The sequence below is a fragment of the Lonchura striata genome, chromosome 2 (assembly GCF_050655825.1).
Source record: "Lonchura striata isolate lonStrDom1 chromosome 2, ASM5065582v1, whole genome shotgun sequence".
Lineage (NCBI taxonomy): Eukaryota > Metazoa > Chordata > Aves > Passeriformes > Estrildidae > Lonchura > Lonchura striata.
In genome coordinates, this window is record NC_140704.1 from 7,003,717 (window position 1) to 7,031,538 (window position 27,822).

At 39.5% G+C, this 27,822-nt stretch overlaps 1 protein-coding gene across 2 annotated transcripts; it reads left to right on the forward strand.

The window, feature by feature from the left end:
• On the forward strand, positions 1–27,297 carry ACTR3B (actin related protein 3B). 2 transcript variants are annotated; one of them, XM_021555259.4, is made up of 12 exons: positions 1–139; positions 7,958–8,013; positions 9,833–9,957; positions 10,874–10,984; positions 11,357–11,452; positions 11,607–11,714; positions 13,009–13,152; positions 13,757–13,930; positions 16,394–16,486; positions 25,190–25,315; positions 25,708–25,791; positions 26,356–27,297. In XM_021555259.4, exons 1-12 carry the CDS (start codon positions 96–98, stop codon positions 26,449–26,451), a joined length of 1,257 nt encoding a protein of 418 aa, XP_021410934.1. In that variant the 5' UTR covers positions 1–95; the 3' UTR covers positions 26,452–27,297. The 2 variants fall into 2 exon arrangements, with proteins under 2 accessions (XP_021410934.1, XP_077645488.1); XM_077789362.2 differs by having other exon boundaries at positions 26,360–27,297.
• The last annotated feature ends 525 nt before the right edge of the window (positions 27,298–27,822 follow it).

Below are 27,822 nucleotides of genomic sequence, written 5' to 3' on the forward strand. Positions count from 1 at the left end.
GGCGGCCGCTGCGGGCCCGCCCGCGTGGAGCCCGCGCCGGGGAGCCGGCGGCCGCCCGGATGGTGGCGTAGGGCCCGCACTGCCGGCCCCGCAGCATGGCGAGCTGCCTGCCGCCCTGCGTGATCGACGGCGGCACCGGGTGAGTGCGGGCAGGGGCGACCGGCTGCCGGTCCCCGTGCTGGGGACGGGGGGGTGTCTCCGCGCCGCTCCGCCGCCTCCTGCTGCCGGCGAGCGCTCCTCGCACGGGGCCGCGCTCCTGCCGAGTGTCCCGGTGGCCTCTCGGCTTGCCGAGGGTTTCTCTCCCCTCCGGCCTTCAGCGGGCCGGTGCTCATCGCTGTCGTCCTCCCTGTGTCTCTGCTGCCCTTGCATCGCTCCGGAGCGCGGAGCGGGGCAGCCCTGCCGTGTCCCCGCCGTGCGTGTTTCTGTGTGCGCTCTTCGCCCCTCGGGACGCGTTTTCGTTTGTGTCCTCTGGCTGTGAAGTGACTGCATGATGCAAGTGCTAAAATTGGGGACGGCTGGTTTCAGAAGGGGAGAGGAGGCAGGAGCCCGCGCCGAGAGCGGTCCAGAGGCGGTACCTGGGAAGGCTCACGGAGGTGCCCGAGCCGGGGGCAGCCCTGTCGGTGCGTGCTGGACACCGAGCCCGGCGAGCACAGCTCCCCTGCACTGCTCCCCTTGTACTGCTCCCCCTGCACTGCTCCCCTGCACTGCTCCCCTTGTACTGCTCCCCCTGCACTGCTCCCCTGCACAGCTCCCCTTGTACTGCTCCCCCTGCACTGCTCCCCCTGCACTGCTCCCCTGCACAGCTCCCCTTGCACTGCTCCCCCTGCACTGCTCCCCCTGCACTGCTCCCCCTGCACTGCTCCCCTGCACAGCTCCCCTGCACAGCTCCCCTGCACTGCTCCCCTTGCACAGCTCCCCTTGCACTGCTCCCCTGCACAGCTCCCCTGCACAGCTCCCCTGCACTGCTCCCCTTGCACTGCTCCCCTTGCACTGCTCCCCCTGCACTGCTCCCCCTGCACTGCTCCCCTTGCACTGCTCCCCCTGCACAGCTCCCCTGCACTGCTCCCCTTGCACTGCTCCCCTTGCACATCTCCCCTGCACATCTCCCCTGCACAGCTCCGGGCCGCTCTCGCTGCGGGCTCCTGCCTCCTCTCCCCGTTTGAAATCAGCCGTCCGCAATTTTAGCATTTTCGGCTGAGGTGGGAGCGCGCTGCCTTGCTCTAGTGATGCGCTCGGTCATTGGGTCATCCCTTCACCTTTCTCGGATCAGTGTGACATTTTTTTTCCGTACTTAACCAAACCACAAGTTTTGTAATTCAAGTCTTTGAGGGCAGGAATTGCAGAGGATGTGCTTGGGAGGCGTTTCAGGAGCGGGTCTGTCCTACCTCTCTGTGCTAGAGAAGACCTGAATGGATATCCAGCATCCAGTCGTGCTGTGCCTTAGCAGGGAGGTGTCAGAGGGAGCTATAATTCAGCTGTAATACTGAATCTGTGGTGTGCTTCTGCTAATTAATACCTTTCCTTTGGCCCAAGAGTTACAGACAGCTCTGAGTAGAGGAAGTGAAGCACCGGTCCTTGAGTAACTATTCATGCAGTAGCTTTACTTGTCAGACTCGCCATCACTGATTGCATTAATTTAGCCTTTCCTCTGGAAAGAATTTGGAACACTATTTTAATTTCTTTACTATTTGGAAAGTTATTTTAAAATTTCCTGAACTGAACAGTCTTTAAAAAACCAAACCCCAAACTACTCCAACCAAATCAAGAAACCCCAATCCCTAAGCACTTTCCAGTCTTGTGGTGCCACATTGCCTGCTCCTGAAAAAGTGTGTCACATTTTGAAATATGTCTATATTAAACTGTCATGAAAGTTTTAAAAATCTTTGCCTGTTTCTGCTTATACTTTAGCTTAACAGTAACCAGCTCTGTTCCCTCAGTGGGGAAAACTGGAGTTCACAGCTGGATACTTTGGAAGTAGAATAGAGACCAGGTTCTACCTTGTGTCTAATTCTGCTTGCTCTTTAGATACTTCCTGGTAGTTTCCAGGGTTTCTTCTGTATATTTGCTGAAGATACTGTAAGTATCTGTTCTCCACAGATCTGTTGATATCACAGGATTACTACTTGATAGTTTAGAGAGAAATGTGAAGTCTAGGTGGATCCTTTAAAAAGGGTATAGTAGAAACTTTAAAACCCAGAAAATGCCTTAAATGCCAAAGCTGCCTTTTGCAGGAGACCCTCTTGGCTTTCAGATTGTGGAGTAATTCCAGTGTTACACTAGCAGTAGATATTGCTGGCCAACAGTTACACAAAATACATAAGGATAGAACATTGCTTATTGTGCCCTTTCAAAGAAATAAAAATTGAAGTAGAATTTCTAAAATCTGTTTGGTGCTTGCATGGGTAAAGCTGATGGATTTTGTAGGGGAGGGACATGTATATTGTTTTGATTCAGAAAGGGTTTGGATAGTCCCTAAGTGATGCACATTTGTTTTTCAATGCCTCCAAGTGATCTTGAGTCACAGGAGACAACATGGTATCTCTGCTGGTAGGACTTGTGCTTGACTATGTTGTAGGGCACTCAAAAATGGAAGACTTTTCAGCAAAGAGACTACTGAATGTGAAATATGTTATCTTGCAGAATTCAGGATGGAACAAGTCTGAACAAAAGCAGCCAGAAGAAGTAGCTTGACTCATTGATACGCAGTCTCTGGAATTTTCCTCTGTGTGGGCTGAAAACCTTCTTATTGTTAGAATGAATCTACTTTGGATTACAAGCTTCAAACAATTAATTCAAAATATTCATGAAAGGGCTTTCAGATGAAAAATTGGGAAGAGCATAGCAGAAAGGGAAAGGTATATGCAGACATGCACTGTGGGACATTGTGTATATAAAACACACTTTTCTACTTAAATCTCTGGTACTGAATGAGGTGTTCTGTCCAGCCACTAATCCATCTTTTTTTCCATGTAAGGGGTTTTAAGAAGTTTGTTAAAATAATGGTTTTGTTGTTGTTTTGTGCATAAGGAGGTTTGCTTAATATACTGTAATTTGCAGCCACATGCCTCAGTCTGTAAATGCCAGAATTCCTCACAAAAAAGTAAGAACAGGTGTATAAAAATACTTTGAGACCTTCAGTGAGAAACATATTTTTATAGCAGGACAGGATAATGTTCCTTTAGTCTGTTGGATGTAAATTTTGAATTTCCTTTGCCATAAACTGTTCACTCTTTATTCACAAATCTTGCAGAAATAGTTAATAATTTGCTATACTCTTTTCCATTAGTATTTGCAAATGAGTTGACATAGTGCCATTTTGATGCACTACATCTTGATTTTCTCTGCATGAGATTATCCTCGTGATCAGTTTACACATTGCTGTCACTCTTTGTAGAGAAGGGCATGCTATTTTTAGTTTCTTAGGACTACCAGGCCTTTTTGTGTTGCTGTTTTAAATAGCTTTAGACTTCATAATTGGCATTTAGCTGTGGGACATCAGAACAGTAGTAGGTGGGTGAGCCAAACAAAGGTATCTTAAAATACCTCTCTTCAGTGCATTTGCAGATGCTGAGGAGTGCTTCTGGTTTGGGTGTATTTTATTGAAGCCATTACTTTTTAGTAAAGAAAAAGTACTTTGGTAAAGTCTTACAGGTGAGTTTAGAGTTAAATACTTGATTTCTGGGACAAGTGAGCTGGGCTGGGTCTTAAAACTTGAAGTGTAAAGTGTATTTTGATGATGTTGCTATTAAAGATAGCTGGAGCCTTAGAACATGCTATGTTTCCCCTCTCTTACCATATTTCTGATGCCTAGTGAATTGCTTTAGCCAAGTATTACCTCTGCTTTTCACATCTGAGACTCGTGAACAGGCATTATTGTAATTGCTGTTCTGGGTCTAAGGGAGCTTGAGTTAATTAACTGTTGTTTATAATCACAGGCTTCAGTCCTGCAAAGTGCTAGACTTTCTCAAGAAACCCAATGGCTTTACTGTACTCTTTATTCTTATAGTGGCTGCTGGTGCTCTTGAGTAAATTGTGCAGACAAAATAGATTTTTTTTTTTCCTATTTGATATTTTCTCCTTCATGTCTTCTTCATTCTCATCCCTTAATTTCAAAAGTGCTTTTCCAAATCTTCATGAAGAACTCGTGTTGCAAGTTCCTCAGACATTCTTGTAATAATGATAATAACTTCTGCTATGGCAGCCTGGCATCAAAGGTGTTCTGACAGCAGTAGCCTGGTAATTCGGCCTCTTAGCTGTCAGGGAAAGTGTTCTATTTACAGAGGCTATTTGTTTGTTTACAGGACTTTTCAAAGCATTCTGCTATTTTTAATCAGGTCATATTTATCTTTTCAGAGTTTTTTTAGTGTAAATGTAACACATTGTTTTAAAGATGTGGACCAAAAAAGCAATTGAGAGTGATCAATGGTAAAATGGTCACATTTAGGCTTTGCTTTTTTGCATACTTGTACAGAGAAAAATTGTATGTCTTGTGTTCTTAGAGAAAGCTACTGCTTGAGTTTGTGATTTGTTCTCATGCTTTGGGAAGAATTTTCCTAAACATATCTCTTCTCTCTAAAGTGGTTAAGGGTGCAGCATCTGCTTCCAAGTGCAGTCCATTTGTATATCTTTGGAGTCCATTCTTGATGTAAGTCCCATTTTGGTGGGACTTCAGAAGAGAACAGGGTTAGGATGACCAATCCTCATGCAGAGGTTTGTGAAACTCATTTGTAAATGTACTCGTCACCTGCTCAGAACAGTATGGAAGAGACCACACTATTTTTAGAAATTGCTTGTTTCAACAACATGTAATTTCTAGAGATTAAAAAAAAAATGAGTAGTCCTCCAAATCCCCTTGCATGAAATAGCTTAGTCTATTGGATCAGTTTTCTGCTAATTTTTAGTGCAGTATCCTATATTTTGGCCTGTTTCCAGTAGGTTCCTATCTCATTGGCAACAAATTGCTGCTTTTAATGAAATTAAGTTGGAATACTGATTATCTACACATTCCGCTACAGCTGTCTCTGTAATTTTACAGATCACAAGATGTTGCATTACCATTAGTCTGCTAGGCTGTAACCCAGGAGAAAGAAAACTGTTTTACATGCTTAAATATTCATTGGAGAAGGGACTGGAGACCAGGTACCCTCTGTAACTGTTGAAGTCCAGAGCCTTTCCAGTCAGTGAATATTTAAATATCGTGTAGGAAAGGGAATAGTTTCTGTAGGAGGTGCTGGAAATGGGTCACCCAAACACTTTAATGTATCCTTGAGAGGTGGAATGAGTTTGGGTCCTGCTGGGCACAACAGAGATCTGGGACCAAGTCTGCCATGTCTGAGGCTCCTGGGTAGCAAAGAGCTGCACAACTCCATAATTTATTTTCCTTTTCTTCCTGCGTGGTCTTGGGAGAAATCTGAGTTTCCCTTCCGTTTGGTTTTGTCAAAAATACTTGAAATGTGGCTGCCTGTTCCAGTCTGTCTCTTGTTTGATCTTAAGTAGATTTTTTTTAACAGATTTTGTTTTTCTGCTTATTTGCTTCACCATTGAACTGAGAATTTAGTTATTCTCTTAGTTTTAGTATTAGTCTTCTATGGATTAATGGCATGCAATAGAAATCTTTCCATATGTTACCTTCTGTGAGATTAATTCTTTGAAGATAATTTTTTCATTATACTGAGAAATAAACTTATTTGGTAGTTTTTTTCAGTAGGAGAATTAAGCCTGGTTAAAAATGAATCTGTAAAATACTGAGCTGTAGGGATTGGTAACTTTACAAATTACCCTGGTTGGGGGATCTGATCCATTCTAGAGAGGGAAGCTCTTGCAGACTGGTAGCCCCAATTGACTTCTAGAGAGTGTTTTCTTTTTTTAATGCTGTGAGTGGGTGTGAGTTTAAGCATGTGTGTTGAGGGGGAAAAGATGGCAAACTGAACTCACCTCTTGGCCAGACTTTAGTTTAAGAAATGAGTGCTGGTTAGACTGCAGGAACCTTTTAATTTATTCATGTACACAGATACATAAAAATTGTATGAAAAGTATATATATGTATTTACATGTATGTGTATGTAGATACTGTCTTTGGTTTTTGTCACTGAGGCTTGAAAGGCTTTTTTTCATGATATTTCTGCCTAATTGTCATTTCTAAGTCTTGAAGCTGGGTCCTTTAAACAAAAATAAATTATTTCCTTGCTTTTCATTATGTTCATTTAGTCATGATTCATTTCAGAGAGAAAAATAAGAGGAAGTGGCCTGTACTGGTCTTAAATCCCAGTGGAACTCCTGTTGTTGCTTGTTATGTTTTAACACTATTCCCTAGGGTAGGCCTCATTCTAAAATGTGAAGAATCTATGCAATAATAATCATAAAAAGAATTTTTACTAGTAATGTCCTTCTTTACAGTCAGTCTAATTTAACATCCTGATTATGTTTTTCTGAGAACCACAGCAAGTGTGCATAAACAATTTGGATTTGACTGAAAGCATATGTCTATAATGATGATTAAAAACCCAACAAACCCTTGCCTGCAAAACACAGTCCTTGTCTTTTTAGCCTTGGGGGGGAATGGCTTTTTAACTATTGTTTGAAGTCTATTGAAGCTACAGCTTTCAAGAGAAGTTGAAATATAAATATTTAAGTCCAAGGTCATTGATAATTCAATTTAGATTAATTCCTTTATCTAAGAAAACTCTTGATACTTAATGAGTATTTTTATACCAAATAATCTGTAAAGAGGAACCTACTTTTCAAGCTGCTAATGAAGATGCAAACCTCTGCTTTGGCCATGGCATAGTATTATTTGCAAATATTGAGAGCAGGATGCAGACAAAGACTTTAAATTCACTATAGGACCTAGACTGGGATTGGTCTCATTTAATAATATCATGGCTTTAGGTTTTTTGTGTAAAAATGATGTGAACAATGCCAATTCCCTCAAATCCTGCTGCTGATGTACTTCTGTTTCAAGCTAATGGCAATATTCAAGAATGACATCAGTCTCTGCAAGTATTCAATCAATTTAGTTGGGTTGGTTTTTCTTTTAACACTGTTTCTGACGTGGGTTTTGTTGTCATTGTGGGGTTTTTATTTTTTTTTCCCCTAGGCAGTAGAGCTAGGAATTTTTCATAGTCTGGGATGTTAATTATTTCTAGTTGCTAAAAACCTGGAGTAGCTTGCTGTCACTAATACCTGTAGAAATTCTTAAGTTTTATGTGAAAATTTATTTTTCTTCCTTCCCCCTTTGTTTTCCCTCTCAAGCCTTTAATTGTTAAAATAGATCTTATATGTATATTGAAAGAAATATCAATGCTTTGTACCATCTGCTGTCCATTTTTAAAGCATTTCATCAGTGCAGGCTTGCTTTGGTGTAGTATTGGTCTTTTATCACACACAGATAATGTACCTGTGACAAAGTGAGTGGTTTGTTCAAGGCCTGAAAGGGAATTGTATCAGGATTGTCACAAGAGTTCTCTCCTGTGGTTTATACTTGTGACACTGTATTATTTATTTATTTTTTTTCCCCTGTATTTGAGAATATTAAACAAATACGTAAAGTCTAGGGCTCTCTTTGGTCATGGAAATTAAAGGGTAAAATCTGCATTGCCCTATTTTTTTCCAAAGGGTGCAATGTGACCTGCCTGTCCTTTGTCATAGCAGGTCAACAAGATGGAAAAAGCAAGAGTTGAGTTTTCAGACTTGGTAGTTCTGAATAACACTAACAAAATTTATAAGCTGAAGTAGTCTGAAAAATAAATTAACACCTAAAGTATTTACCACTTTGAGTTTTCTTTTCAGCAGCATGATACTTGAAAGCATAACCCAGAAAATGTGGATGTGGTGTGTGATGCATGTTTCACCTTCACTTTAAGAAGTGGAGTGGATTGAAAGTATTTTTTCTTCATGTTTTTGCATCTTAAGTGCATCTAATGACCTGGTGATATATTTTTTTTTTTTATTTCTCTAGGTATACAAAGCTTGGCTATGCAGGAAATACAGAACCTCAGTTCATTATCCCATCATGTGAGTTGATTTATTTTGTCCTTCCAAATTGTAACACGCACTGCTGTCACTGAGCACTTTGAGGATTAAGTGACGTTCTTCCAGCTCCCAACTCAGCCCTGGTAGTCCCGTGTCCATCTGGGAAGTGATATTCACGTGTTAGCATCTTTGGCTGGAGTGCAGCTAAACAGAGCTCCTTGTCTGCAGTTAGCTGGGACTGTTGCTCATTAAACCAGCTCTTGGTTGCTATGACAAAGATGAAGAGAACTCCAGTCCAATTTCCTTTTTATCTCCATTATTTTTTGGCTAGGACTCTTGAGTAGACAGAATGCAATTTACCTCCTGTCTACCTGACACCATGGTTACAGCCTGGATAATCTGGGGGAAGGCTCCCAATCAAATTAAATACTAAAGTGCAGGTGGTGTCTGCTTTATTTACATTGTCTGGGACTGTAGACAGTTTAATATTCAAAAAAGTTGTTCCTATTAGAAAATGTTCCTTTTGGGTGTGTGTTTACCAATTAAAATGTTCTTACACATTTAACATGCTTTTGTTGAACAGATTTACTCTTTAATTTTTTTGTGTGTTAAACTTGATTAAAATGTTATACTTTTCTGGTGTTCTTGATTTTAATTGACATCTTAATAGTTTTTCTGAAATGCTGTGTGTATATATATATATATATATATATATATATAAATAGTAGTACTATGTATTTACATCTATAATGGCATCTGTTACCTCCACTTACATTAAACACTGCTTTTTACTTTTTGTGAACTTTTCCAATTAACTGCTTATTAATGCATCTAGACTACCTTGTAGCTACCCATGGGAGAAAGTATAAAGATAAGGAATATTGATGGCCAAAGAAGTGGACACATGTTTTTCACCAGGTGTAGCTGCAGTACTGCTTACAGTCTCTCTATTTTAAGTATTGTAAAATTTGAAACCTAAGCCATTTTTAAAGATTTAAATGTCTTATGTTAAAGAAGTGGGATGGCAGGGATTTCCTGTGAATTTACTATAAATCCTGTTTTATGCAACTATAAACCTGTTGGAGGGTAGATGTTTTTCCAAAATAATTGTTTGCCTGTGAATAATTTTTTGGTGATGGTAGTATTTGGTGTGTTTGTGGACGATGGCTGCCTACTCTGCATTTTCTGCTATATGTTATTTAGACCCTGATTATAACCTATTAAAAGAAAATTATATAAACAAGGTTACATTTTAGCAGTACTTCATTCCCTTTTTATTTTTAGCTTGCCCCAGATTTGATTTTTGCTGTCTCATATTCTTGCCTACAGCAGTCATCATCTAATAATTTTAGTGATAGTTGAAGGCTGCTAATGGGAAACATAAGTGTCTCCAGAGATTTCTCTGTAGCCCTGAAAATTGATTTCTCCCCTCCTTCTTTCTTCTTTCTCACCAACCAGGAAAATTACTTGAAGACTTATTTTTGAATACACAGTTTATTTTCCTCTTCTCCTGTGCTCTTCCTCTTTATTCTAGAGTTGGGACTCAGAAAATCATGTTGCTTACTAGAATGATGCACTTGTGGAGGTTTAGTGACTGCTGTAATCTGTAACAAAATGCATTTTCAGTTTTTTCTGTGAATTACTATGTACAAATAATGAGAGATGGGTGACCAGAATCCTGCAGGATGCAGTGAGAATGAACTCAGCTCTATTGGCTTGTCAGTAGATCACTTACATAATTACTACTTTTTATATCCCAATTTTTATTTTTGGAAAAGAATCTTTAAATAAACAAACATTCATCACTTGGCATTTAGCTGTTTTCATTTTGTTTTGATTTTTTTTTTGGGTTTATTTTAAGGTATTGCAATCCGAGAGTCAGCCAAAGTGGGGGACCAGGCTCAGAGGAGGGTAATGAAAGGTGTTGATGATCTGGACTTTTTCATAGGAGATGAAGCCATAGATAAACCTACCTATGCTACAAAGGTGAGCATTCAAGAGACTTTGACAGCCTTTCCCAAGTCTCAGATTTGTATGATAAAATGTTCTAGGACTTCTGGATATTCAAAACATGTTTGCATTTTTTTGTAAAGTATTTTTATTGCTTTTAAAAAACTGCATGATTTGGTTCATGGCTTCACCCTTTTTTAGATATCTGTTTTACTGGTGCTGTTGGTGTTTGTGTAAATATTCATTGATACAGTGCAGCTGTTCAGTTTTCAAAATTCTGAGCTATTAAAATAGTCGTATACACTGAATATTTAAATTCTTGCTAAAAGTGTGCCCTTTTGACATGGCATACAAACTGGGAAATGTGTTGGATACTTTTGCTTCAGGGAAAGTCACAATTGTTTTGTGAAAGGCTGTCTTCAATGCAGCTTTTCTGTGAATCATATTTTCCATACCCTAGTAAAGGACTTCTTGTACTTAAAAAGCGTTACTGGCTTATGAACTATGTGGAAAAAAATCATATTTTATATATCCTTCTGTGTTACTTAAATGTCAGCTGTGTTGTTAACATTGAACAAAATGTAAACACCAACCCTGCCAGAAATTTTAGGTGAAAAATATATAGCCTATATGGTCTTTATTTCTTTTTATAATATGGAAAGGCATATTGAAGCCAAGTACAATTCTCAACTTTTTAAGTGATAAAATTTATACAGAAAGAGATTAAAACACAGTTCTGCATCAGACTTAACAGGAATAGAGTCTGGATTCTGGCTGCTAATCCTGCAAGGTAGGATTGGGCTTGGAAGTAGCTGGGAGCAGGAGGTAACTTTGAATTGTGCCTCTGAATTGAAGTCAGGATGGGTTTGATGAGATGAGGTGTCAGACTGTTCCTGTTGCTGGCTTTCTTTGTCCCTGCATGGTCCAGTGCTGACGAGTTTTGCTGTTGCAGTGGCCTATCCGACATGGAATTGTTGAAGACTGGGACCTCATGGAGAGGTTCATGGAGCAAGTCATTTTTAAGTACCTTAGAGCTGAACCTGAGGATCACTATTTTTTAATGGTGAGTTAATGAGGCCTGGTAAGGAAATAGTTTTGTAAGAGGAAAACCAAATACCATTCCAAGCACAAGTAGCTCTGCTGGAGGATTTTTCTCTGTGTATCTTATTTCTCTAGGAATGTCAGGGTTTGGGTTGGGAGGAGAAAGCTAATCTTTAAAGCTGCATTATAACTATATTCTGTTAATTTTGTGATGCAGGCTACTGCAGGTCAGCTATTGCTTTTGAACATCTTCAAGCACTGTTTAAATTCTGTTTGAAATTTTTTATTTTGAGTGCACTGAGGATTTTAAAAGTTTGATTACCAAAACTTTGGTAACAAACTAATCAAGGCAGGATCCTATTGAGGTACTTTTTCAAAACTCTTTATTTTACAGACAGAGCCTCCACTGAACACACCAGAAAACAGAGAATACCTTGCAGAAATCATGTTTGAATCATTTAACATCCCAGGACTTTACATTGCTGTGCAGGTGAACAAAGTGAATGCGTTCTTCTAAAGTAGAAAACAACTGCAGTGTTTTGGTCTTTCTTTGGCACGTGTGTGAAATGTTTGAAACAGTACTTTTTGAGAGTGTAAATCAGAGCACTCTGCCTGCTTCTAAACATAAACTCTGTGTGCTGTAGGCAGTGTTGGCCTTAGCTGCCTCCTGGACGTCACGGCAGGTTGGGGAGCGGACTCTGACTGGGATTGTCATCGACAGTGGTGATGGAGTGACCCACGTGATCCCCGTGGTAAGGAGCAGGATGCACTTTGAAATCAGCACTGCTTTGGACAGGGTTTGTTTACTGTAAATTTAAATAAGGTGCGCCAAATGAAGCCTTATTTTAAAATTTTTAGTGTTGGCTGGGACTTCTTTCCTTGCAAAAATATGTATTCCATTATGTATTAATTTAGCTTGAAGACCATAGGAAAGTATGGAACCACTAATCCAGCTTTTAAAAGGCTATTTCTATGTAAAAACTTACCTTCTGTTACTGTGATGCCTCAGTTTTCTTAAATATCAATGATTATCATGGGTTTATGGGTTATATATGGGTGATTATGATTATTATGGGTTTATGTCTTGCATGCCAAAAGTATCTGAAAAGAAATGTCCTAATTTTTTTGACATCCTGCATTCTGACTTTAATATATTTGGTAGTGTGTGCTTTTTATAAGATTTATTGTATTTTATTGTTTCTACTCTGCTTATGTGGAAACAACTACAAATTTGTATAAGTACCTGTTCTTATACATGATTAATCTCAGCAGTTCAGTTATGTGAGGATGTTAAAGATACAGAGTTATCTGTGCATGCTGACATCCATTGATGTCATTTTGTGTATTTTTGAACCATACTGTGTCCTTGAATGATCAGGTATATTAGAAATGAAAATTTGATTCCCTTTAACTTCATCTTGCATTGTGGTGTTATCTTGATCTTCTCAGTGTTTTGTCATATGGGCAGTCCTGAGAACACACAGCATTTACTGCATGAAACTCTGAAAGGTGTAAAACAAAGCAAGGGAAGAAATAGTGGCTCAGCAATATCAGTCAGTGTTTTCAGTTAATGCATCCTAAAAAAATCAGCAAGTAGATTTCTTGGTTTTGTTGAGCGTATTGTGAGATCCTACTTCTGTTTCAGTTTTCTATTCCTATGTGATTTTTCTTGTCTGAGAAATTTAAATTTATACTTTCTTCTATTCATTTTTCACTCTCAAACAGAACACAGGTAGTTTATTTATATTACATTGCTTTTCTGATGATGTCATAAAGGAGCCATTAGATCTGACTAATATGTACAGATCTGACTGATATCTTTATCACTTGTGTATCTGTTAGTCAATATCTGTTTATATGTGGTAATCAAGGTCTTTAAATAAAAGTGATAGCCACCTTGCAGTGGGGTGCACATTTTTAGAGTGATTTTACAGTTTCAAGATTTTACTTTTAATAGAAAATCAGAGTATTATCAAAATGAATGTTAATTATTGATACACAATATATTTTCCCCTTAAATATGTCTTTTCCTCTCCTCCTACATAGGCAGAAGGCTATGTAATTGGAAGTTGCATCAAACATATTCCTATTGCAGGTAGAGATATTACTTACTTTATTCAACAGCTTCTAAGGGAAAGGGAGGTAGGAATTCCTCCTGAACAATCTCTGGAGACAGCAAAAGCCATAAAGGTACATCCTCCTTTATCTCTTAATAAATACATAGTAAATCTCTGTGAGCTGATGTTTTGGCTCTAGCAAGTTGCCAGTGGCTCTCTTAAAAATGCAGATGTAGGTAGTGTGTTACAATTACACCAGCTTCTGGTGGTTTATCCAGTCAGGTATGGGGGAAGGAGAAAGAGGAAGAAAATATTCATGCTAGGCTGTTTGGAGTGAGTATGTTCTTCAGATTAAATCAGCATTTCAACTTTGGAGTTATTTAAAATTTGCTTTGTAATAGAACTTAAAAAAAGAGAAAAAGTAGGGTGGTTGTGTATGCCTGTTCTTGCAGTGAAAGCTTGCCCTTGAAATTCTTTATTGTCACAGACCTGGTGTTGGGGATGTTTTCATTTTGAGAGAGGCAAATGTAGCTGAGTCAGTGTGTGCAGCCCTTTGGAAGCAAATGGGCCTCGTGCCTTGTGGGGCTGAGGCTTCAGTAGTGATTTGGGTGGGAAAGTCCCTTGAACACCCCCATCTATAAAAATGCTCGCATTTTTCTTTTCTGATGGTGTTGCACTTTAATTCACTGATGTACTAATGATTTCAGCTATTTTTAATGCCTGGTGTTTCTCAACAGGAGAAGTACTGTTACATTTGCCCCGACATAGTGAAGGAATTTGCCAAGTACGACGGGGACTCTCGCAGGTGGATCAAACAATACACGGGCATCAACGCCATCAACAAAACCAAGTTTGTTATAGATGTTGGTTACGAGAGGTTTCTCGGGCCAGAAATCTTCTTCCACCCCGAGGTAAGAGCAGGGAATAGCTGTGCTGAGTTGTGCCATTCCCGATGCCTGGGCGCCATCCCGTGGCAGTGAGGGGCCAGTGAGTCCCCTGAACAGGAGCCAGGTGCACTCACAGGTAATGTCAGCACAGCAGAAAAGTGGTTTTGTCATGTCCAGTCTAATGTTTAAAACATCTTCTCTTCTAAACATTCTGTTCTGTTCCTGTTTCAATCAAAACTTGAGAACTAATTGTTTAATTTCACAGTTTTTGTATAGCATTTTCCTCTTTCAGCAGCATTTTAAACAAGTCTGCCTTTATACTTCGTATGCTGCCAATCCCTTTGGTCACTACTAAGCATGGCCTTGATGATATTCTAAATATTTGATGCAGACTTTTTATCCTGAGTCAGTTTGTAAGCCATGGATGATAAAATTATCCTTGAAGTAAGTCTATTGAAATCTCTCTTGGTGTGGTCACAAGTAGTATGTACAATTCTGGGAAAGATTGCTGTACCTCATCTCTCTGATTTTTGATAGTTCAGTTTGAATGAGTTTCAGGATATTGTTGAGAGGAAGGAGGCAGGTTTTAATACAGGTCTCTCCATTCCTGCACATTTAGCTGAATTTATTCAGGCATCCATAGTCTGTAATACTGTTAAAACTTTTATTAAAATCCACATCAACACTGGTGAAGTTTCCCTTTTTCTACCGTCCTCCTTGGAAGAATATTGAAAAGCTTCTCTCTGCCACCTTTTGTCTGAATTCCAGCTTTAATCTTCTGTGGTCAATTTGTAGCCATCTGATCTTCTGCCAGTATTAAATCTCCAGACTAAGTAGTTTTTCTTCCCTGCTGTTTACCAATGTGATTTAACAGAGAAGTACTGAATCCCATGTCAGACATAATTTCAGGAGTTTCTCTTTCCATAGTCTCTAAAAAGACTCTTGGGAACGGGATAAAGGACCAATTTCCATTTTTTTCATTTCTTGGTAGTTTCTTGACTCCGTATTGAAAAAAACCACCCAAACCTGAACTGACTTCCTAGAAAAGAAAAACATATTAGATGATGTGTACTGCATCCAAAGAGAATTTCTTGTTGTTTCATTGACTCCTCACTTGAAAGTGTATCAGCTCAGCTAGGTAAAAGCTGCACTTGGTAAAGCTGCCTTGTAATCTCTTCCTATTTTCAGTTTACATAATTTGTTCTGTAGTCTTTAATACTCCTGAAGTTAGGTCTTGTTTGTGGCTATCCAGATTATTTCTCTACTTCTTAAATTAGAGATTTTATTTGCTGTTCTCCAGCCATATCATATTGGCTGGCAGACTGCAATTTTACATTCAGTTCTCTTGTCCCTGTTCTTGGATGATGTTATACCTTACCTCTCATTTCTACTCATTCCTTTTTCCCTGCTGTTTTATCAATATCTTTATGGAGAGCTCAGGAGTTTTCAGGGTCTAGTTCATTCAGATGAAAACTCAGTGTGCAGCAGCTTCTCTTTTGGTTTATGTGGCTTCATTTTTTTGCTTCTTGCATGATTAATTCTTACTGTGGAAGTTAGTTTGAATTCTTGGGAAGTGTTCCTGTCATTCTTAGGGCTCTTGAGCTCCGAGCCAACTTCCTTTGCTAATTTTCTGTCAGTTTAGTGTACACTTGTTATGCTTGACTGATGTTACTTGTTCATCCATGTAGATACCACAGCTTGTTTTGAGTGTAAATCCCATGTACTTCTACACAAAAGCTTATAATATATCTAGAATAATATATTATTATGTATTGGTAATTGATTTAATTTTTAGAGTTTACCTTCTGAAAGGAAAAAAAAATGGGCTATTATCAGTTATTTTCTTTAAAGCTGATGTTAAGTTTTAAGTGGAAAATTTCCACTAAATTGTTTTCTAGCATTAGCAACTCTTAACTCTCTAGTTTTATAAATGCAGAAATTTACATTAGCACTGTGTCCATGTTTGCATTGGTGGGGGCTTTCACTCAAAGCCTTAAAATAATTATACTCTTTTGAATGTTAGGTACTTCCTGGGCTTGGGGAAAAAAAATTTTGACTTTTTGGTGGGAATTTAACTGAAGTATTTTAGTAGCATTAAGATCTTTTTGGAGGGAAACACTCTGATTTGCACGCTGGTGTTTTTAGTCTCACTTGAAAGGAAAGGCAGGACAACAGTGAGTGGTCACAGTGTGTTTAATATTGCAGAAAAAATCAAATTCATCTTGCAGGCAATAAAAATGCATAGTCCATAAATTGTAAACAGTGAATTTCTGACCAAGGAAGAGAATCTGAGTTCCTTGGCAGGAAAAAAGAAATTCTCATTTCCCTTGCAGAGAAGTGTTTGTTTTAATGTAGAATAAATGATGAGCGAGACTTGAAACTCCCACTTGTCCCCTATTATAAAGTCTCTCCACAGTCTTATTGCTGTCTTTTTTATTTCTCTGTTCTTTGGAGGAAAAACCTAATGCCTGTTCTGTTTCATTTCAGTTTGCTAACCCTGATTTCATGGAATCCATTTCGGATGTAGTTGATGAGGTCATACAGAACTGTCCCATTGATGTCCGCCGGCCGTTATACAAGGTATGGCTTTTCTCCTGTAAGCTTCATGTCATTTATTTCAGGATTAAATACAACATCATGATTAGAAGCATGGGCATGGCTACCACTTCCTTCATGATGAGGAATGTGAACTTTGGATAGAAATTAAACAAAGTGCCACTTCTGAATGCCACTAGATATTTGCTGCTTTTTAGTTTTGAAGGAAAGGTTTCTGTAAAGGCTCAATACATAGGTAAGTATTGTCCCTGAGAAGCTGTGACAGAGGGATGTTACTTGTATCTGACATTTGTAGTGTGAATCTGACATGTAATGTGCATGAAGGACTTTAGGTTTTGCCCATTTTAAGGGTTATACTGTGGTCTTACCCTGCTCACTACTCTCCTTCCCCTGCTGTATTAAGTAGTGGTTTCCAATGTTTTTTTTCCATAGTCTTGTCTTGTACCTGCCCTTTGTATGCAGTTTAGTCACCACTGCATCACTTAAAAAGTACATGAAAACTGAAAATATTTAAGGAGAGAACAATTAGGCCAGCTTAAACCCAGGGTGTGGCCCAGAGAGTATTTTCAGTTCCTGATAGTTTAAGGAGTGAAAAGTAAAGTACTGACATGCATAGTCCATGGCAAGCTTTGTCTGTATTGGCAGCACATCCCATGGTTCCCTTTTTTCTGCTTGTGCAGGAGCAATACAATTTTGGAAATAACAGCATAAATCTATAGCACACAGAGATTTGTGTGCTGAAGGTGGTAGTGTTTCTTACCTGGTAGAATGAACATTAAGTTCCAACTAAGTCATGTCTCAGGATGTATTTGTAACTATTAAAATTTTACAGTCTTTTCTCCTTGCCTGGTAAACATTCTCTGTAATCTAGAATGAGATGTAGCACTCCAGAGCAGATCTGTGGGGCAGGATAAAAGGAGAAGTTGAACTGTTTAACAGATTAATATGTCAATTCTGCAGTAGATGTCTTTAAAGACTTCAAGCTTAGGTAGCAGCAGGGCTTAGGAGCCCCTTAGTGTGAAGTTGTGATTAGGGGTCTCTGCTTTTTATCTGAAAGACCAAAGCTTCCTCGGAGCAAAAGATTCTTTGTAGGCTAGGGTTTGGTACTGGTTAGAAAGTGGTGTTTAAAATCTGAGGTTAAGTTACTTCTGCCTCATCATAACCAGTAGACAAATAACTTTCCCTTGGCTTGCCACTGATTGAGACTTTGTTTTTTCTTTTTCTGTTTTTCATTATACTTGCTTAATTAAAATAATGCTTCACAATTACCTGTGGAATGTACTGAGAGATATCAGTAGTTATTAATGGTAATAGCTGCTATCTTCTTTAAAGCAAGGTCACTTCAAAGGGATGAGCATCTCTTGTTCTCGTTGTTTAAAGCAGTGTATGGATTCAGAAATACTCCACTCATACTTTCTCTCTGAGGTTTATCAGTTTCACTTGCCCATGGTGCTGAGTGGAGGCTAGCCAAGGGCCTGTGCTTTGGAGCTGAGTTTCCATCAAAAGTGTTTAGATTCTTCCTCAGTGTTCCTGCAGAAAATACCTAACAGTACCCTTATTGCAGGTTTTATGTGCTGTGTAGCCTTTGAATCATTGTTCCACAACCCATCTTTTGATGTTCTGTGATATTTCTGAGTTTTACTGCCAGTATCCCTGTTTCCTAATCTGATCAACATCTCTCTCACAAGGCCAGTTATCTTACTGTGTGTTGATGTTTGGACTAGTAGAACTTTGATAAGACTTCTTTAGCCAGATCAGTGACACCCCAGCCTAAAGAGAAGAAAGCATCTAAATGCTCATTGGTCAAAAGAAATGTACAAAAGGTCAGAGAGTCTGAAAATTCTATTAATAAATTACACATTTGGCATGGAAATTGGTCTGTTAGTACCTGACCTACTGTCTAAGCACACAGCATTAGGTTTTGGGTAAAGGGGTGGGGTGAAGGGGAAGAAAGGAATTAAAGAGGGAGAGATGAATTAAAGAAAGAAAGAGAAAAAGGGAGCACCAGTCCTGGTTTCAGTGTTTATCCAGCTGCATCAGTCTGGCCAATGACATGTCCAGGGTCCCGGGGGCACCCCCTGGGCTTGGGGTACCTTTTTACGGAGAGGTCTCTCTGCCCCAAATACAGGTTTCTTGCTTTCCATGTAAATTAGTTACCATGTGCAGTCTGTTCTATCAGGCCTTTCTGGAGGTGGGTTGGAGGGCTTTGGGGGCTTTTGGTGGTAGTAATCCCTGTAGTCCATGTCAACTTCCTCCACTCATTCCTTGTACTGTGTAGTGGTTCTCATATATGCCCTACGCGTGCCTGGCCCCTCTCTTCCAGCCAAATCCTGTTCTTCTCACAGTGTGTTAATAGCAATAGTCCCTGGTTATTACCAGCAGTTCTTGTCTGATGTTACCAACAGTCCTTGGTTGGCTCCACAGCCATTTAGTTATTGGTGTTTGACACATACACAGTCCCCTTATTTTCTGGGAATTGAGAGCATAAAAGAATTCCACTTTGGACAGCTGTTTACAGCACCAGTAGAGAGTGTGCTTTAATCACAGTACTTTCCCATCCTGGCCACAATTTGAGTTGGTAAGTTTCTTTGAAAGTTCAATAACAGAAATATTATTTCCCTTGAGTTGTTATTTGGGCAAGAAGAAGGTTTCCAAGGCTGTTTGCTAAAAGCCAGGTGCTCACTTAACTCCTGTTAGTTCTGGGAACAGACAGTGTTTCTGTTAAGCTCAAGAAGGGCTTAGTCCAATGAGTCCTTAGTTTGTCAGGGCTGAGGCCTAATGAGCATTTCTCAGATCCCACTGGGGCCTGGAGTGGGGGAGATGCACCCCTGGAAATCCACCCCACAACTGAAGTCAGCTTCTCTGTGCCTCCACAAGATCCCATAACCTGCAGCAGTTCAATACCAAGCACAAACATCCTTTCACTCATGATGAAGCCTTTTTTAATTGTATAATGATTGCTAGCAATGCACTCTCTAATTCCCATCATTACATCTTCTTAATGTGATTGCTTGGAAAAACTGATTTGTATTCTCTGACGCAGAGTTGAGAGTTCTGGATTGCTTGGGATGAATTGCTTTCTGCTAAAACAGGAAAAGATATGTATGGGTTTGAAACCAGGGGACATGCATTGAAATTTGAAGAAATGAGGTGGTTTTGGTGGGTTTATTATTTAATTGCTTTTTTTGCAAACCTAGTGCTTCAGAAAGCAAAATGAAATTTAAAATGAACGCTCAAATGAAATGAGAAATGACAGAGGAGATAATTTTTGGATCTTACCATATGGATGAAACAATTTGGCATCCTGGCTATGTTGATCATTCCTGTGTGTTGAATTCCACTGAAAAATGACGTATCCTGCATGCGGCAAAAAATTCTGCATTTGTGGGGCTCAATGAGACATTCCATCACCCTTAAGAGTTCTCTGGGAAGAATGGTGTATAACTCATCTAGTTCTGTTTTTTTTGAGAAGTTCTTATCTTCCTTTTTCTTAAAATACTGTTCCACAACCTTTCATTTTACTTACCTCATAATTATATGAATACATAGTATAACTGATATCTCAGAAATGGAGAGAAATTACAGGGAGAGTGCAGTAACATGATGGGGGCTGTGGTCTGCACAAAAATGAGACTCTTCCCCAACTTTCAGGTTCCTGTGAGCACAGTAAACTCTGTATAACTACTGCACACCCAGCTTGGATCAGTGCTGAACATCTGCTCCTGTGGTACAGCCACAGCAGATGCTGGTGTGGAATGTTTTCAACACTAGTTGGTATTTAAAAATCTCTTTTCAACCTGAAAGTGCTCTGAAACTTTTGTCAGTTAGGACATGAGTTTTTGCCACTTAGTGTCAAAAAACACAAAGTGTCAAAATTAACACTCCTGAGTGTAGTTACAATAACTTCAGAGGTGGACAAAGGGCTTTTAAAAGTGAAAAAAACTACTTGCTATCCTAATAAACAGTATTTTTTATTAGTAACAGGTTCAGAAATTATCACTTCTATTACATGCTCTACTTGATCTTTCTTTTTCCTTATCCAGAGTCTCTCCCCAGGTACTTCCAGAGTTGAATGAGAACAATATTGACAGTTCTGAGGTCCTTGTCTTCTCCCAGTACAAAGAATAAAGTTTAGGGTCACTGACTGTCCCAGCAATTGATTTCTTTCCACTTTTCTCTGCTTTTTTTAGCACAAATACCTGAAAGAAAGAATATAAAATAAATTACATCTGAAGCCAGGTAAATTCTGTCAGAAATATCTCTGAAAGGTCCTAGCCAAGCATGCTTAAGCATTCATGATTGAGATCATGCTGAATAAAATGACAACGTCCTTGACCTCAAACTTCTAAGCCAACTTCTCAAGCTGAAAATTCTGCATGAGGTGGGGGACTGTAGAAATGTGGTATTTTATTGGAGATGAATTATCCAGGTTTTCTGTGGAAACAGAGGTGCATGGAGAGAAGATTTTGACAAATGGCCTCTTTTCCTTAGGGAAGGTGACTTCTTAGCTGGGTGTGCAGCTGTTGTGGACTCAGATTAATCTCCCTCAAAATGAAAACTTAGTGAAATGGTAAAGTCAAGCTTGTTGCTACATTTAAGACTTGGGCTGTGCTTTTTGTGTCAGTGTTCACTGAGCAAATTAAACTCACAAGAGCCCGTGCTCAAACACTGGAAAGGTCCTGGGTACAGGGGCTGACACGGGGTGGTAAAAAACCCCTGGCAGCACTTCTCACTTCAGCTGGTGGTGAATAGAAACATCTGGTGTGAGAGCAGCTCCAGCTGCACAGCATGGAGGGTAGATGGCACTGTAGGACTGGCTTTGCTGATCTGTGCTCCAGCACCAGAGGAATTCCCTGATACTGACCCAGAGCAGAGTGGAAAGGCTCTGGGGTGAGAGAAGGGTGGAAAGGCTGCCAGGCCATGGCATCTGCTGGCACCATGGCAGGACCTGGGAAAGGAACAGCATTCCTGCTGAATACTGCAGGATTCCTGTGGTATTTTAATGAAAACCCCAAGAGATTGGCTCTGTCATTGTAGCACAGGAGGACTGAGGAGAAGCCCTGCTTATTCCTATCGCAGCTGTAAATAAATTAGTAAGATTATTCCTGCTAGTTGGTTTAACAATAGCTCAGTGCATCTGCAGTATTTTCTGGTTCCTTTATGTATGAGGCATGTTTATGCAGAATGGCACCACCATAAGTCATGCTGAAATCTCTTTATGTGACTTGAAATGTGAAATAAACATCCAATTAATGATTTTAAGGAAAAAAATTTGTTTCTTTATTATTAGAAGTAAATGTATTTTTAAAATAGTGTTTCTCACAATAAATTTACTTCTTTGTGCTATATTTATTGTTTGGTATGAACAATATTTATCCTTATGCTTTCTATCTATACTGTGTTGGCAAATAGTGCCCTGTTTTAACCAAATTAACAGAGACATGTAGCTTAATTGATTCACTTGCTAATGAAGTACTTGGCTTCAGCTTATGAACCTTCCTGGTTTTACCCATAATAATTTTTATTAACAGTCATATATTGATCTCATTACATGTCTCTGGTGGTCTGGTCACGTCATGTTAACTTTAATTTAGGCTGTCAGCTGGAAAAAAAGGGAAAATGGGATGTGTTGTTTACTTGCCAGAAAAGCATAGATGCTTTTCAGTTTGGTGCTGCAAAGTCTGATGTGTCCAGCTGAGAGTGTGCTCACACCACAGTGCAGTGTGAAGATGCACAAACCAGTTCAGCACCTTGTGTTTGGTAGTGCTGCGTTCTTCAGGAGCTGATTTCACTCTGGAATTTTTATGTGAGCTTGATTTACTCAGAGACTTCTGTGGCAGGAGCTGGGTTGCTTTGTTGGGTGATTTCATATCTCAGCAGTGTTACATTGTACAGGCATAATTCCAGAAATGGTACAAGGAGAAACTCAGTACCACAGAGCTCATAAGAGAAGCAAAAGTACAGACGAGAAGGGAGAAATTTCTTGTCAGCACTCTTAAGTGATCTCGATGATCTTAGAGGTCTTTTCCACTCTGAATGATTCTGTGATTGGTGTCCACTCCCTGGTCTCCTTCCAGAAATAGCCTACTTCAATTTATTTGCTTGTTGTGGTTTACTTTTTCAGGTGTGTGGAAGGGCTTTGTCCCTCTCTGCTGAAGGAACACGTGTTCTTTCAAAACAACTTAAATGTTCAGCCAGTTAGGTATAAAAGTGAAACCAGCTGGAGGTTCTTTCCATCAGCAGGCATGATAATTGTTGTTAGCTTGAGAAACATGTGGGCTGCTTGGAGCTGTTAAACCAGCTGAAGTGTGTTTGAGCAGAGTAAGATCAGAAGAAGTCTTCTTTAAAGGAATCAGCTGGAAACAGATACTTAAAGCCTAACTTCTTTGATGTCTTTCTCTGGGAGGCCAGAGGATTCCCTGACAGGCTGAAAACCCAAACATCACTAGTTAGCTTTCTCCACAGATGTATTTAGCATGCTTTATTTTTATGGTTTTTAAGTAGTTACTGAAATTACTCAGATTTATTCTAGAGAAGATACTTGAGAGGTCAGGGTGGAGGGAGGTGTGTGATGCCCCCTTGGTTGTTTTTTGGGTTTGTTTTTTTTAATCTGACCATCTTTACTCAGCTTTATTGTGTCCTTTGTAAGTGGTGAGTGTGGTGTTTGAGGGGTTTGGAATAGATATGGATTCTGCTTTCATTGTAAGTGGGGATTACCTGGCTTCTGACCTGACTTGTTGAGTTGGGAACTTGCTGAAGGCTGTCTGACAAGTCTTCTACTAAAGAGCATGAATTTGGTCTGGCACTGACAATAGTGCAGGGAGCAGGGGAACTGTACTGCATAATTAAACATCTTCTAAATGCAGTTGGTGTCACCTAGTTACTTCTATCCAGAATTCTGCTTAGCCTGGCTGTTCCAGAATGTGATGATGAGGTGACTCATCTTTTCAACATTTGTACCTTGGTGCTTCTGTTCTCCTTGGGCAGTGTTATTGTTGAACTGATTTTGGTATGTCGAAGTACTTGAATAATCATAATTTGAAGAAGCTGTAACTTCTTAGCCTCTAACCCTGGAATGATGGAAAGATCTTCCCAGTGATGCTGTTAACTCTGTAGTTACATTAATTGGTCTTGGATGTATTAAAAAAATTATTATTGAGTTTATTCTGGAATCTATTTTTAGTAGTAGCATTGTCCACTTTATGGAGTATGCTTGAAGTTTAATTTGCTTTGAATAGAATTATTGCTTTTGCTTTCTTTGCCAACTTCATTATCTCCAGGTAATATTTTCTGATGACATCTTTTTAATTGCTATTTCATCACTCAGGTTGGTTGTTGTCTTTTTTTGCCCATTAGCAATTTCCTTTTCCCAAGTGGAGTGCATGACCACTTTGATGTAGGGGAAGAGATATTCTTGTGTATGGGGAGAGTAGGGGGAATCCTCTCTCCTGCTTTAACTTTAAAATCAGCTGTGATTTCTGGCTCCTTTCCTCTTTTCTGTCCTCCTATTTTCCTTTTGGAAATGTTTCAGTAATGTTACTGGGACTTGTGCTTCTTTTCTTTAAAGCACACCTGCCTTGTTATGCATTCTTTTATACTGTAGATAATCTGAAGCTGTGAAGAAATGAGTTTTTCCTACTGTAATGGTTTTTATGATGTACAGGGACTTTTTTTCTCATGAAAAACAAACAGCTTTCTTTTCACATTACAAGGTACAAACAAGATTTCCCTTATTATCTGTGGCTTAAAATCCAAGCACTTCTGCACCCTGCAAGTGTGAACACTTATTGTGTGTGTCTTTGAAGTCAGGTCCATGTGCAGGCTGAAAACAGTGGGTCAGGGATTCTTTCATTATGTGCACAGTCTTGGTCTGCAATGTCAAAATATGTTACTGAGAGATAGTCCTTGGACTTGTGTACAGTGAACTCTTGGTCCAAGTTCCTTGTGGGCATGTGCCAAAGGCATGTGAGTAGTTTAGCACTGTGCAAAGGCACATGTGCTGTTTTGTCACATTGAGTTCTTTTTTCTGATCATGAATTGCATTTTTGCTGCCACTGATGTTATGTTCTAGGGGTCCTGTTTTGAATTCCCTCCCCTTTGAAATTACTTCTGTGTTAGTCTGGGATGCTGTAACGTTATCAGAATTAGAGATGGGAAATTCTAAAATGTCTGTTTAGAATCCAAGTACAAGTCCAGGCTGAGAGGCATTTGGTTCTGCTCTGAAAACTGAGTAATACCAGACTCGCAAGGGAAGAGGCATCATACCTTCCTCTGTGCTGCAGTTCTCTGTGAAGGTGTGGTGCCTTTTTGAAGAACTATGGAAATTAAAAAAAGAAAATTGAGTTTCTAGATAATTTTGTAGCTTTTGTAGCTATATGATGAGACGTGAGCCTTATTTAGTGTCAGGGCTAAAATGCTTGCTGTGAACATCCCTAGAGAAACTTCTTGATGTAATAACTTATTTCTGCTGCTTTGTGTATGAAGAGTACTAGCTCATGGTTTTAATGGAATCCTCCTTTGTAATAACCCATTCTACATAAATATATTTAAAGGAGAAAAGTAGGGGAGCCATGAACTTCCTGTGATTTGGGGGGTGCTGAAAATGTTCTACCTGCCTTGTCAGCTTCCTAATCATGTTGAAATTCAAATAGTCACCTTTGCAGTGTTGGCTGTTGGGAAACTTGCTTGAAGATGGATTTACAGAATGCATGTTTAATTTCTGCCCAGAATGTGGTTCTCTCAGGAGGATCCACGATGTTCAGGGACTTTGGACGACGACTGCAAAGGGATTTGAAGAGAGTGGTGGATGCGAGACTGCGGCTCAGTGAGGAGCTCAGTGGTGGTCGGATAAAAGTGAGTGTGTGTTTCAAGTGCATTTATTACATGACTAATGACAAAAATCAAGTTGAAATTTCTCACCTCACTAGTGAAAATGGGCTGTAAAGTCAGTAGGATATGTTTAGGTGTTGTTAAAAGCACTGGTAGCCTTGCAGTATATGACATCTTTACAGGAATATTAAAATTACTGTGAGCAGTTCTGGTTTTCATTCTAGGAGATGTGTGAGCAGTAGGCCAAGAGGGATTTAATTTTGTGTCCTTCTCATAATTATTATGAAGAGTTTAATGACTTTGTCTCCTAGGGGGAGCATATCTGAGTGATAAGTGAGGTGAATGGAGGGTTGAAGGTGCTTGGTTCTGACCATGTTAAGTTTGAAAACCAACTAAATATGAACTGTTTTCCTTAGCCCAAACCAGTGGAAGTTCAAGTGATAACACATCACATGCAGCGTTATGCAGTTTGGTTTGGAGGTTCCATGCTGGCTTCAACAGTAAGTCTTCATCAGAGTTATTCTTAATTTTTATTGCATGTTGAATTCTGGGTGTATTTGATCTGAGTACTAAATTCTAAACTTTTTCATTGTGATAGTCTAAACTGTGTCACATTCTGGAATCCTTACGCAAGTTTTATCTCAGTAAAATTTGTACAGGGCAAATGGAAGTAAAGATATAATGAGTTGACATAATTCTAAAGTAGTTTTGATATGATAGTTCCAATATAGTGCCTTTATTCTTTAAATCAGCACTAGAGATTAGTTAGGACATCTGCAATATATAATCCAAATCGATGGTCTTAAATGCAAAAGAGAAGCAAATACAGGAAAATGGGAGCAATTGCTGATTGCCAAGTGGGATTTCTTAATGCTGTGGTTAAAAGCAGTCTTATGACCAGACAAACTTCTCTTGATTAGTTGATCTCATTTTATTATATTTCAAAATATAATAGAATGTCGTAAAGCTGCAGTCTGCAGAAATGTCAAGATGTTATTTATTTGTTGGGATTTTTTACTTACGTTCTTATGCTTTTGAGCGGGATTTGTTTTATATTTTTATAGCCAGAGTTTTTCCAAGTATGTCACACCAAGAAGGACTATGAAGAGTATGGCCCTAGTATTTGTCGTCATAATCCTGTTTTTGGAGTCATGTCATAATGCTCATCCAATGGAAATAAGATCTCTGATACCGTGCTGGCGAGGAAGCTCACGCAGTGCAGAGGAAGGCAGCAGAGACTGTAAATACTGAAGCAAGATGTGGTTAACTCTGAGGCATTTGGATCACCATTGTGCACTAAAGCACAGCTTTCAGCCCCAAGTCATTTCAGTACGAGCCATTTCTCTGCTGGCCACTCAGAGCCTTTCCTTCTTTCTTCCTAAATGTGAGGTAATTGAAAATAGGTAAGTCTCAGTTTAGGAGGTTGTGCAAATACTACTGAAACTGAATCTAGAAGAATAAGGCAGTGTTTTACTGCTTGTGGAAAGAATCTAAACCTTTCCCACTTGTGCCCTGAGTTTGCAATCAAACCTTTAGCAATGGAGCACTAAATACCACATTGCCTTTAGGGGAGTTGGAAGAGATACAGGTACCTACCCAAATGGAATAGATTGCAGGATTGGGACAGTACTTTATATATGTAGGTTTTCATATAATTTTGTATTTTATGATATTGCTAGGGTGAGTTGATGACTAGTTCTAAGCATGAACAGCTGTCAATGTCATGGAATGGTGTTATGCATTTCCAAGTGTGAGGCATGTATTGGAGTAGTGCTGGTATATTTTTTGGGGAAAAAATAAGCCATGTATGATAGGAATGGATCTGTTCATGTTTGGATGATACAAAGTGATTTACAGTATTGTATGAAGTTTATTATAGCCACTGTTCCTTTGTTTTGAATTTTCTGAAGCTGTTTTTTAGGAGATGATGTTTTGTTTTGCTGTTGGTGAGTGGTGGATGACACTTGGGCCTTGCACCAGTGAAATAAAAGCTGTTAACATCTTTATGAATGTTTGTGGTAGTCCTAATTTACTCCCCCACGTCATCTTGTGGGGCTGGCTTTGCATTTGTGTGTCAGTCTGTGTGGGATCACATACATTGAGTGTAGAGGAACCTCTGGAGATTTCTGGTCCAGACTCTTGTTTAGTGCAGGGCTCACTTCAAAATCCTCTCTGTTTGCTCGGGGCCAGTCAAGTTTCTGTGAATGGAGGTTCCTGAGCACCTGGGCAAGGTGTTCCAGGGCTTAACAACTCTCTTATGGTGGGTACGTGTTCTTGTGTTATGGACAGAGCTTTTGTTCTTCTGTGGTTTAAATCTAATAGAGTAGGAAATCATGCTTGCCCTGTCCTTGCTGGTATTTATCCTATCTCTGTCAGCAAAGGTTTTATACAGTTTGTGAGCCCAATAAGAATTTCATAAGACAAATCATTTTGATTTTAGCTTGCATGGAGGGATTGATACCAAGCAATTATTTATTCAGCACTAGTTAAAAATTGAACAAAATGCAACTTCAGGACTCAGCCCTGCTTCT

Coding starts and splice junctions, on each gene's coding strand:
- ACTR3B (XM_077789362.2), top strand. CDS start 96: ATGGCGAGCTGCCTGCCGCCCTGCGTGATCGACGGCGGCACCGG. Junction 140..7,957: donor GTGATCGACGGCGGCACCGG/GTGAGTGCGGGC, acceptor TTATTTCTCTAG/GTATACAAAGCTTGGCTATG. Junction 8,014..9,832: donor TCAGTTCATTATCCCATCAT/GTGAGTTGATTT, acceptor GTTTATTTTAAG/GTATTGCAATCCGAGAGTCA.